Source organism: Channa argus, chromosome 23 (assembly GCF_033026475.1).
Source record: "Channa argus isolate prfri chromosome 23, Channa argus male v1.0, whole genome shotgun sequence".
In the NCBI taxonomy this organism is placed as follows: domain Eukaryota; kingdom Metazoa; phylum Chordata; class Actinopteri; order Anabantiformes; family Channidae; genus Channa; species Channa argus.
In genome coordinates, this window is record NC_090219.1 from 5,107,817 (window position 1) to 5,119,937 (window position 12,121).

A 12,121-nucleotide genomic window follows, 5' to 3' on the forward strand; every position below is an offset into this window, starting at 1 on the left:
CTTGGGTGTGAAAATTGGTTTGTTTTTAATTTAGTGATGTTTAGCTGCAGAAAAATAAGTAAAAGTGTGTTTCTGTTATTTTCTGTAATACTGAAAGCATTGCATTAGCTTTCCACCACAGTTGGCCTATGGCTGGGAGCTGCCTTTTCAACTGCTAAACCACCTGGTTATGATGGAAGTAACTACTGACCATTACAAGCTACTCTGTTGGAATCTGCATGAGTCACAGGTGTCCACAGCTCTTACTGAGGATGCTTTGCTGCCCTTCTTAAGACATACACCGCACCCTAAGATAAAATCAACTTCAGGTGACACTAAAATGTGGGCTTTGAGCTTTTAATGGCCCTACTGTGCATGTAGGTGTGCACACACATGCACACAATTGATGCGTAGGGGTGTGGAGTGGTCAACTGATGAAGCACTGTGGAGGCTGAGAGCTCTGGAGAGTGATGTGTGGGTTGGAAGCCTCCTCTCCTCACAGTGAAACATACACACACACTCTCTCTCACACACACAAAGCTTGGGGAGGTGGAGGCAGCAGAGCTTGCTTTGCCGGCTGTCCATTGATCAGTGGAGAGGTTGGTAGACTTAAAAGATCAGTGTGGAGACTGGTGGAGAGCAGAGACAGGGATGGAGATGAGCACACTGGAGTCCTGTAGGATATGACAGAGGTAGAGAATGAAAGAATAGAGGGAGAGAAAGAGACAGATAGAAAGACATAAGCAAAGTGTGTGAAGAGCCAGAGATGATGGGAACGAGGAGAAATAAAGAGGCAGATCACAGCCATTTGGTTTGCCTTGGGTTTTAACAGTCTGGATGAAGCCTGCTGGTAAGCGCTTGATGTTTCGGTGTTTCTGCATTCGATGTATGTTCACACATCGCCTGGGTGCCCATTTGTATGCCTGTCTGTACCTCGTGCTGCCCATGTTTCAGTGTTGAGCCACTGCAGAGAGAAAGAGAGAGAGAGAGAGAGAGATGCGCCAGCCGTTTGTGTATCCTCAGTGCAGCAGGCAGCAGCAGGAGGAACACAAATCTTCCAGGCTTCCTTCCACTGCAGACAAAACCATTCAGTCTGTTATCTGTTCAATTTTAAAAAGAGCAGCGTGTGGCGAGCTGCTGCTTCTGCTGCTGCTGCTGCTGCTGCTGTGGGGTTCATTCAGAGTGTGTGATTTTCCTACCCTAACACCTTCATAAATGCACACATGCACACATAGACTTGCTTGTGTTTTCAAGTTTTCGCCTGCAATAAAAAGAGTAATACTCTCTAGATGCAGAGTGTGTGTGTGTGTGTGTGTGTGTGTGTGTGTGTGTGTGTGTGTGTGTGTGTGTGTGTGTGTGTGTGCATGAATTGGTGTTTCAGTTGTTTCTGTGTCAGCTTGATGTGATGTAGCACTGACAACCTGAGTGATGCCCTGTCAGGTCAACACATCATTAATAAAACACTCTGTGGGACATTATACATGTTGCTTCAACTGCACACTGTATTCTTACTGTGACTCAGTTGTAAGTTCAGTCACACTGGTATTTCTTGTCTCCTACTGTGTTCTATTTCTCTTGTGTTAGTCTCTCTTTCATGAGGACAGTGGCAATGATGTTGATTATAAAAGCTTTTGCTGTACTCAGTGGTGATGCAGTCAGATTTATACACAAGAAGGTCAAGCAATAAATCATCAGGTGACGCTCCAAATTATGTACATCACAACATAAATCACCAATCACAGCTTTGTCTTGTCTTTGCCTTGAGATGACTCTGTTGTGAATTGGCACTATATAAAGTTGAAAGTTGAATTGAATTTTAATATAGAATTTGTATACAAATCAAATGTACTTTGCAGAACTAACACATGGATTTGCCGCTTATTTCTGAGAAATTGCAAAACGTAGTTCGCACTAATCAGCCATTTAAAACCTAAAAATATCATAAGAACATGAGGGCATTTCTGAAAAACTGCTTTAATGACTTATATCAGACTTTAATGTACATTCTATATTTTGTCAATTTATCTCATCTGACACTGCACATGTAACTGTGCTTCAAAGTGAAATATTACTCTTGTAGATGCAGAGTTTCACTGTCTTTTTCCTTTAATGGACTGACACTGATTGTCTGCACCACTGCCTCTCAGCTCCTCTACGCCGCTTTAAACCACGGCCACTTGTGGCTTGACTCACTAAACTTAACAATTCCTTGTTCTGCTCCATCGGGGCCCCCGGAGGTTCCCGCACCCCAGTTTGTGCACCGCTGAGGCATGCAGCAGCTGAAGAATCCCCCTTATGATATAGAGTCAACACGCGTTGACGTGTCGCGCTGCGCTTCCGACCACTAGTATCGGTATGCGTCTCCTGCACACACACACACGCACACAATCACATACATACACATACACACAACGCTCTCATGGGGACATGCGGCCAGCAGACGCAGCTACGGTAAGTGGAGCCAGTTTTCATACAGTGCGTTATTTCAATATAACAATTCTAAGAGTTTTCTGCAGCTTGCAGTCGTTGTTGTCGTTGCCCGAGTTTGAGAAAAGGAAGTTTAACAGACTTTTTCTCGCTCGTCGGCACCGTTCCGCCGATCACAGCCTTTCCATGCAGATTGCGCAACGCGGCGTGTGATCGAGCTGAAAAAACGTGAAAACAATCCGGTATTGTTTTAATTCAGGGCTGGTGTCTTAACCGAACACTCGCTATGGCCAAAGTCCACCTCATCGTCTCAGTTATGCTTTGCTTTGGCCATGCGGGGCTTCTCCATGGAGCACATTTCTGTGTCTCCCGTTGGTTAAAAAGGGGGGTTTTTCACGCACCAAACAAGCTTTTGTGGACCAAAACCACATCTAAAGTGTTTTCGAACAGTCAGTTTTGCTTTTCCTTTTTCCAACATAAATGTTTCGTTACTTTGAGCCAAGTGTGCTGCTTAGTCCCGTGTATGTGTGTGGGAGCAATGCGCAAAGTGTGTGGTCTCCAAGCTCTCCACCCCCGCGGAGACGCACAGTTTGCGCGCAAGCACACATGCACACACAGTCACACGCACGCGTGCACATATCAGCCCGTACACACACGCGCACATGTCCGCGAGTACACGCAAACACACAGACGAGCTCTGTCTGTCATGGCTGGGCATGGATGTGTCCGGGTCTCAGGAATGCGCCCGGCGTTTTCTCTGTATTTTTCACATTAAGAGCAGTTTGGGAACCGGTCTCAAAGCCGCCCTCTGAACCGCTGCCATCGGCATTAAGCGAGCGGCAATAGACGTGTACTTCCGGTTAGGTATTTCAAAATTAAGGTCGCACTAATTTGCAAATCGTGACGCAAAGTAACATTTTTTCCCCTTTCGTTCTTCAGCCTACATTCAATGAAGTTGGTGATCGCATTTGTGTGCAATTATACAATAAGCACGTCAATTACTGTTTTTATATTTAATTAACTATCTGTATGTTGAATTCATTCAGAACTTGCATTAGTATATTTTCCAATTTGCTTTCTTTATTCCTAATGTTTTATTATGTAATTTGACTTCATTTATCTTATTAGGTCTGTTAGTTATTTTGGAAGCTCGTGTGATGTTTTTAACACATTCTGTTAAGCATTACAATACTATTACACAAGACAAAAATCTATCAATTTTCTTAAATATCGATCAATTTGTCTGTCCATTTCATTCAGTTCTAATATTTTATAGGAGTTTACAGTTATGTAGCTTGACTATTTATGTTCCCCCGTATTTTACTTGTTCATTCTATTGACTCTCCACTTTTCCCTCAAGCTTAAATTTTATTCCGAGTGCAAAAACTCACCCAGCTTCCGGTTTGTTCCATGTGTTTCACCAGAAACTTGAGGGTGCAGAGGAAAGAAGGGGTGGGTTGTTGGGGAGGGGGTTTGTATGGGGGTGGGGGGCTGCCTGAAGAGAAGAGAGGGGGGGACATTCTTGTGTTTGTGGTATGCGATTACCCTGCGCAGAACCCATGACTGAAGGGGTGGAGGAGGACTGGGGTTGACTTTAGGATACATTCCTTGCCTTCCTCTTTAAGTTAACCACATTATTGGAGCTGCTGACATGTTGCGTTCTCTCATGACACCCATAAGCCCCCAGCTGAAGTATTACCACTGGACCAAGTGGTCAGATGGTCTTAGTCTCAGCAAGTATAATGATACTACAAATCCCAGTAAACTAGGAACATTTAGAATCATTTTGTCACGATTCTCAGTCTATTAATCAATTTATTTCTAATGAAATCTGGATATTCACAACTGCCTTTTCAACCTCATCCTTAAATATTTAGGGACCATATGAAAATTATTGCTGTTAGATGGGTGTGGGAGTTTATGGCTTGTCTTGACTGGACATTGCAATATACTTCTCCTTAGTGTATTTTTAAATCCAGATTTAACGCTTGATATGTTAATTGAACAATCAGTTTTACAAATTGCACACAAGGATTGAAATGAGCACGTGCTAAAATTATGGAGCTTTTTATTGAGCAGCGCAGCTGTTTTCTACTTTGGTTTGCTCAGTATGTTATACTTTAACTCAAATAAAAGGGAAAGTGGCTGCTAGCTAGTGAGAAAAGAATATGAAGATAAAACTATTTTGATAAAACTATTAAATATTTTATGCTAAATATTGCATGCACTTGAAAATACATTAGAACTATGGAAAATGAAGTCCATTCCCTGCTCAAAAAATCTAAGACCACCTTCAATTTAGCAGAAAACATGACTCCCCATTTTTCACTCCTTACAGCCCTAATAATTTCTCAGCAATGGCTTAAAAGGTGAATACAGGGCATGATTTCTATGAAATTCTTTTTGCAGTAACAATCCCTTCTTGTACACCCTCAGGTGGTCTCACTCAGACACAGACACAGACACACACACACACACACCCACACCAGCTTGGTGTTCTCTTTAAAAACACAGTGACATTACATCTGACATATTAAATGGGACTTGCCGGATTTGCATAAAACCAGTGGAGCTCTGCCTGTTCTTCAGCTTCCCTGTCGAAACCATAATCGCCCACTCGCTAACGACAATTACTATAATGGACTGATTGTTGGATTATACCACCAAAGTGGTTTTAGCACACATCTGCATAATTGTTCTTAGCATATACGCGCCTGTGGGTTCCTGGCTGCCATTAGCTGTTGCAGAGAAGAGAGTGATTGAGGAGTCCTTCGACGCTTGAAGAACACTGGCAAATTGTGTGCCAACTGTGTGGGTGTTTGGAGTGTGTGTGCGTGTCTGTGGAGTCTGTACTAGAGGGAAATGCACTAAGCATTGTCTTATTAAAGATTGGTTTTGGATTAGACTTGGTGTGACTGACGCAGAGCCACTCCATGAGGGGGCGAATGGAGCAAAGTTTACTTTAAGGGCTCAGCTTGGGGAACCTGGAGCAAGGCTCTGAACCTACAGCCTGCAGCTCATCAGCAGATTGCTGCTTCTCTATGCAAACTTGTGCAAATGTATGAAAGTGAAGGTTGAGTCAATTTCTAAATAAAGGGTCAGAATTGGGTGTCATCTTGTGCAAATGATGCAGGCAGCATACAGGCCAATCAGATAATGCTGTTACCACCAATTTGATCCCAGTTGTACAAGTGCGTTTGCAGATACAGCCTTAAGTTTGAAACAATAAACTTTTATAGTGAAAGGCATTTTATATCATCGCATAATTAAGATGCTTCCTGTCCGGCTTTGGTCACAAATCAGATCAGTGTTACTGGTGTCACGTGACCAACAGATGGACAGACACATCCGTACATTGGGGGGGACTGTAGCAGTGAGAGCCAGGCCAACAGCTGAACCCAGCTTTCCAGTTCCAGTCCCTGTTTAAACATGCGGTGAGGCTTTAAGGGGGGGTCTGAGCAAAGCAAGGGGGAAATCTACAACTCTTTCTTCCAGCCAGGGTACAGATTTCATTTTCTAATTCAACAGGGAAACTTTGAGACAGCACAGGTGAAGTTCCTGCCTGTGCCAGTATGTAATGACACCTGAAACCTGCACGGCGACTGCTGTTACTTTATCTCCTTGTTCTCCTGTCATTGCTCATCTCTTGACAGCAGGCCAACATCCCCCACACACAAAATCATGTTCCCTCTCACTCTCTCCTTTTCTCTGAACAGCACTCTGTGCTAATTACTCTCCGTTTCCATGGCAATGGGTAGCACCTCTCTTTTTTTTTCCTGCTATCTTGGATAGCCCATCGCAAACATGCTTCAAATCACATCATTCAACTGAGGCAACACTTGATATTGTTGAGTGGATAGAATTCGACATGCAGGAACAAATTATCATTAATGTCCAAAATAATTTTAGTAATTTGTGATTCTTAAAGTAAAAATCAACCTTTATATTGTATTATCAGTCAAACCTTTAATAATTAACCATAGATTTGGATCATCTCATTAATGCAGCATTACTGAGAAAACTTTTTTAGAGTTTTTAAAGCACCAAGGAGTAATTTATAATTTCCCTTCCTGGACCCATATTCTAGCAGAAAGGATGGCAATAATTAAGTCACATAAATTATTATGAATTCATCAGTGCTAGCCATCATTATAGACTGAATCTTTTCAACTTTTATGTTAAAGTGCCCGCTGGGCCTCTTAACCCTAAGCTCCCGATGTTCTCTATAAGTGAGAACATCCTCATCAACTCAATGAGGAAATAGTTAAAGTTGAAAAGATTCAGAAAACAAGCAGGGTTGCTGGGGAAGAAATGACAGTAGACTGCATAAAAGGAGTGTTTGTTAGTGTTTTTAAATCAAACTTAAGAGAGGGGTGGAGGGGTAAGCAATGGCCCGAGATTATCACACTATAAGTGGCCCTCTGTTCATTACTTATTTCGAAAGGATTCGTGGATTCATTCAAAACTAGGAATAGAATTGCACGTGCAGTTCTGAAATTTTGCACAAAGTGTAAATTAGCAAACCTGAGCTGTTTGCACCATCAACCAATCAGCTGGCAATAAACAGCTTTTTTCATTTTTTATTTATGCATACACCTGCATAAATATTTAAAACTGTAGTTCATCTGTGAAGCCAGAATAAAATATTGGTTTACCCCTCCTCTTGGCACGTGCCTTAATACCACATTATCCTCAATGACCCTGGGTTTTATGAATGGGCAGCAGGAAGCTCTGCCATTGGCCGAGAGTGACAGCCAATCAGGAAGGATAATTTGCAACAGAGGTAGGAGTGGATGAATGGACATAGGCATTTTAGAGGTCAGCATGTGTGTGTGTGTTTGTGTGTGAGAGAGAGAGAAAGAGAGAGAGAGAGAGACCTACTTGGTTTATTGCAGGCATCTATACATAGCTGTGGGAAACACAGGCAGACAATCAGCCTGGTTAAAATTAGCAGTCCGGACCACCTGTCTGGTTCTCACAACGGTGTAAACGAGAGAGCAGGCTGGACAGAGATGGAGGGAACAGGAAGGAAGGAAAGGGGGGATAAAGAGAGGATAAAGGGGGGGAGGGAGGGAGGGCACTGATCACTTTGCTGGTTTAACTCCTTATTGCTTTTCCTCTCCATGTTTTCCCCACTGTGACACAGTAAGACATTGTTAGGCAGTCTGCATTTAAGAATGAGGGGGGGGGGGGGTGATCCAAGCCAAGCAGAGTTCACATACCTCTCTGCTGGATCACTGCCAGATTTCACATTTCAGATATAGGTGGACTATATAAGGGTTATACATAAGAGGCTCCAACTCTTTGTGCCTTGACCTCATTTAAAACTTTGCCTGATGATGGAAGTTGTGGGAGAAGCTTTGCATGATGTGCAAAAACATACATTCAATTAAGGAAATATGAGAAAAAGGCCCAATACTTTCATTGTTTGTAAATTATGTCACAACCCTTCTGCCACCTGCATCCCCTCCCCCCTTTCTCTGTTAACATATACCGCTACTGTCCCTATATCACAGAACTCAAGCTTCCTGCCTTTGTCATTTGAAACAGCCAACAGGAAGTGTACATCTTCTTAACTGACGTGAACATTAAAACTGGTATCTTGTTTCCAAGAATCACGATTTTTTTCAGCCCACACTTGTTCCTGTGTTCCTCCGACAAAGTAAAGAGTTTGTGGTTGGAGAGCAAAAATTCTTTCAGAGAGGCACTTTACAACAGCCAAATTCAGCTCCTATTTCTTTTTTACAATGCATGCAAATGTTGAATAAAAAATGTTGGAAATTTTGTTTCCCTTCAGGACAAACTCCATCTTGTTTTCCTTGTGCACGGTTTCACAAACTCCCTCATTTGGTTAAAGTGATTCTCATTCCAACATCTTTTTTTTTCTTTTTCAGGACTCCCATCAGGCTTCATGCTACAGTTTGACACTACAGGAAAAGAGATGGAAAGTCCCCGAGCATCTATCTGTGGCAGTCAAAATGGATGCTGCAACAGTCCAACTCTGTCGGCCATCTTGGTTTCAGTATGGGAGCAGAGTACTTACAGTGTAGTGCTGAAACACAAAGAGGGGGATGAAGAGGGGCAGTTTGGGTTGTTTGGCTTGTTTACCTTATGCACCTGAACCAGTAAATGTTCTTTTCCATCTGACGCTTTTCAACGACTTGTATTTATTGAACTAACACTAACAAAGACAACAGTGACTCTGCTTGTCATCTGAAAAGCTGAGGCTGAAATATAAGTAAGTGCCCTGTAAGGACACTACGGTGATCATGCAGATTTTTTTTCACCCCTGCTCCTCAAGAACAATCCTTTAAATAACTGAAGATATTTTAGACTGGAATCAACTACCTAGTAGACTGACATTGCCTTCTCTGAGCTCCACTGCTGTCTGGCTACTGTACCTCCAGAGATGCTGGCTGCCAATTAAAACCCACCATCGCAGTGAGGGGTTGCAAAGGTTTTAGGTTTGTGATCCCTTAAATTGCTCTGTGCCTACTCACGAGTGACAGATTGAAAGATTGTTTCCTTGTTTTATTTGAGTAAATTGAAGAAGCCTAAAGAAACAAGTAAATGACAGGAAAAACATTCAGCAATTAAGATTTAGTTTGAAACCCTTCAGTGGTGATGCCATATGGAAACATATGATATGAACCCAAAAATATGCCCTTGTCCAGATATATTCATCTACCATGTTTAAGAACATGTGAAGGGTGCAAACAGGTTGACAGTCACACTCAGTCACACTCAGCCTCCAACAGAGGAAATTGGTAGAACATTTATGGGTGAAGGTGCAAGGGGAGAAAAAGCGTCTGGCTGCTGTATTGTTAGCAACTATTCCTCTACTTTTCTTCACATTTAAGTGGGTTTGTGGTACAATATAATCAATTTTGACAGGCTTTATATGTATTAAGAGTATAATTTTTAAATAATTTCCTGCCAAAAAGCATGTTTTTGCATCTTTACAAACTGTATTTTTAGTCACGTTTTTATTACAACAGTGCAACTGATGACATACCTAATGTTCCAGATATCCTGCATGTTTGTCACTCAGCATGATGTCATTTTTCTCCTCATCACTTCCTGTCTTGGATGAAATGTGAAAATCAGGCTGCCATTCTGGCTCTAACTAGAGCTGCAGAGCCACAGGGTGCCCAGTAGTTGCTCAGTAGTCAGTGTAGATCCTGTGGGGCTGGCAGCAGCTACATCTGGCTACTGGGTCTCTGCTGGCAGCCATGTTACCCAGGATAGATGATAATATCACAGAGGCTTATTGATATGAATTAATGTTTATTTGTTTTCAGCTGTGTTTGGAAATTGTTTCTGAAAAGATTAGAGTGGTATTTTCTCTAGATTCAGTCTTTAAATTCACCACTGCCCACCCACTGGGGAGAGAAATGCATCTAACAGAGTTACTAAGACTGTATGGGCAGAATGAAAATCAATTTTTGAGACACTGGGTAAGATCTGGACCTGGCATACAGTGTAGGATTCTGTGTGTGTCAGTCTACAGCTACATTGTCTGCTGGGTTTCAGGTCTCTACTCACACACATGAATGCTGGTCCTACAAGTGTTTCTACTTTTTAAATCATTGCTGTATTTACTTTAAATCATAAATGAAATTAATATATATTAAGAATGTATTGTGTTTAAAGTATGAAAACACATGGATAATTTGACAACTTTGTGTTTATTGACTCATCATAAAACATTCTTCAAACAATAAAACAATTTTAAATGTTCGTTTCTGTACAATGCTTGCTAAGCAATTTTATTTATATATAGAAAATGTAAAAGGAGTTGTGTTAAAATGACAAAACTCCTTCAAATTTAATGGCAGGTATTCTGGAAAAAAATAACAGCATTCCATCAACAAATATTTTCAAGCAATAAATATGTATTTATAAATAGTGTAAATTTACATCAAGATTAGAAACATAACAAAACAAGAAAAAAAAAATCACAAATTAAACTTTATTTCATAAGTCTATGTGCAACCCATTTTCTTTGTGACTTGGCTAGTAATATTTTTTCCCTAAATGTTTCCTTTTTTACCTAAGAAACAAAATATCGTAGTTTTGAAAAGAACAAGACCGAGATAAAACATAAAACCTGTAGAAAAAAAAAAGAAAAGAAAATCACCTAACTCTTCACATTACAAATTTTTTTGGAGATTTTGCTGTCCAAAGAGTCTTAAAATTACTATCTACCATAGAAAAAGACCAGTTAGGCTAGTGCTCCTTAGAAGGAAAAACAGAACAAAATTAGAGGGAAATCTAGAAATCAAAGCCAACATTTTATCCTGTTACCAGAATAGAAAAGGAGAAAAAGGGGGTAGAGAAAGAAAGGGAGGAAAGTTGTCAAGTCAGTAGTCTTTTACGGGTGGTGTTGCCAGTTGTGACAGTTAACACGTATCTACAAAATTTTTTATCACGCATTAAAGAATACCGCTCTCCCCTTCATCCCCGTTCCCAACCGTTTTTGATTAAGTCCTCCATTAAAACAGGGCTGAACCATTGTCTCTAGAGGGGGCTGGGAGATGAGGAGGGAGAGGGGGTGGGGGAGACAGAAACAAGTCCTGTTAGTGAGCTTGGTGGCGCCCCCCTCTGTAAGGGCCAGTGCCCAGCACTTCAAACAGGTTGCATAGACAGACACACTCAGCCTCCAGCCGTCGCTATGGAGACCAGCCATAATGAAGGGGCGGTGGTGAGGGTGGGGAGACGGCCTCGGCTTTCCTGAATATCAGAAATGGTCCGTGTATGTAGATGTTTTGTTCTTTTTTCCCCATGTTAATACAAGTCCCTGTGAAGGGGCGTCATGACTCCACAGCAAACGAAGAAAGAGGTGTCACCTAATGTCAAGATGAAGATGAATGAAGAGGAGGGGCCTGGGGAGGAAGATAATACATGATAATTAGTCAGTTCACTGAATATATCAACTTAAACACTCTGTCTGCAGTCAACATACTAATATTCTATAAACGGGAAAAAGTACAGTAATTTCCTACCACTGTCATTAACAAGTGGATTTATAGGAGACAGATTCCATCTAATGAGTATCAAACATTTAGCTCCAACATTTAGCTGTTGTTTTAACAGGCCTTAGAAACAAATTTTATTATCCGAGGCTCTCACCTCAATTAACCATAAATAATTCAGGACTTGAAAGATGAAATGAGTATGTTGACTCTATTTTTTTCTTCAGTCTGTTGACTTACTAATGTGAACTGGTCATAGACCTGCATCAGGTCCTCCATCTTGTACTGTTCCAGCACCACAAAGTCATCGAGCGTGGCACTGCCTTTCCTTGCACAGTCCTGACAGTGGACCACATACTGCTTCTTTGAAAGAAGCTCACGGCGCACAAACAACAAGTTGAACACCTCCACCTGCAGCGTACACATACACACAAGTGGTTAAAGAATTGCACTGTCTACTTTCTTTTATTCTAGTCATTGTACATCTAAGGGTGCATCTAAGGCTATAAACAGCAAAGAGAGAGACTGCAGTGATGGTGTCATCTACATACAGATCCTGGAGCGGCTCCATAGACAGTGAATAATGGAACAATTGCTAGGACACAATGACAGCAGACATTTAATGGGATATGGGCACATTTCTGCTAAACACATGAAAGCCTTGCATTCAAATAAAACCCATTACCATACGCATTAATTAGTTCAAACAAAAATGAGGCAGCCTTCAATTCAGTGTCAAA

At 41.4% G+C, this 12,121-nt stretch overlaps 1 protein-coding gene and 1 long non-coding RNA gene across 5 annotated transcripts in view; one reads left to right on the plus strand and one right to left on the minus strand.

Annotated features, from left to right (window-relative positions):
• Positions 1 to 398: 398 nt before the first annotated feature.
• On the plus strand, positions 399 to 10,383 carry LOC137108391 (uncharacterized). Its single transcript, XR_010912191.1, has 2 exons — positions 399 to 829; positions 8,301 to 10,383. It is a non-coding gene; the product is annotated as an uncharacterized lncRNA (long non-coding RNA).
• LOC137108388 (lysine-specific demethylase 6A-like) overlaps positions 10,076 to 12,121 on the minus strand; it is a 28,952-nt gene continuing 26,906 nt past the window's right edge. For all 4 annotated transcript variants that reach the window (XM_067492882.1, XM_067492880.1, XM_067492881.1 and 1 more), the window contains 2 exons: positions 11,622 to 11,792; positions 10,076 to 11,291 (listed from right to left, as the gene is read on the minus strand). In XM_067492882.1, coding sequence (XP_067348983.1) covers positions 11,262 to 11,291; positions 11,622 to 11,792 — 201 coding nt within the window. In that variant the 3' untranslated portion in view covers positions 10,076 to 11,261. The remainder of the gene's footprint in view (positions 11,292 to 11,621; positions 11,793 to 12,121) is intronic.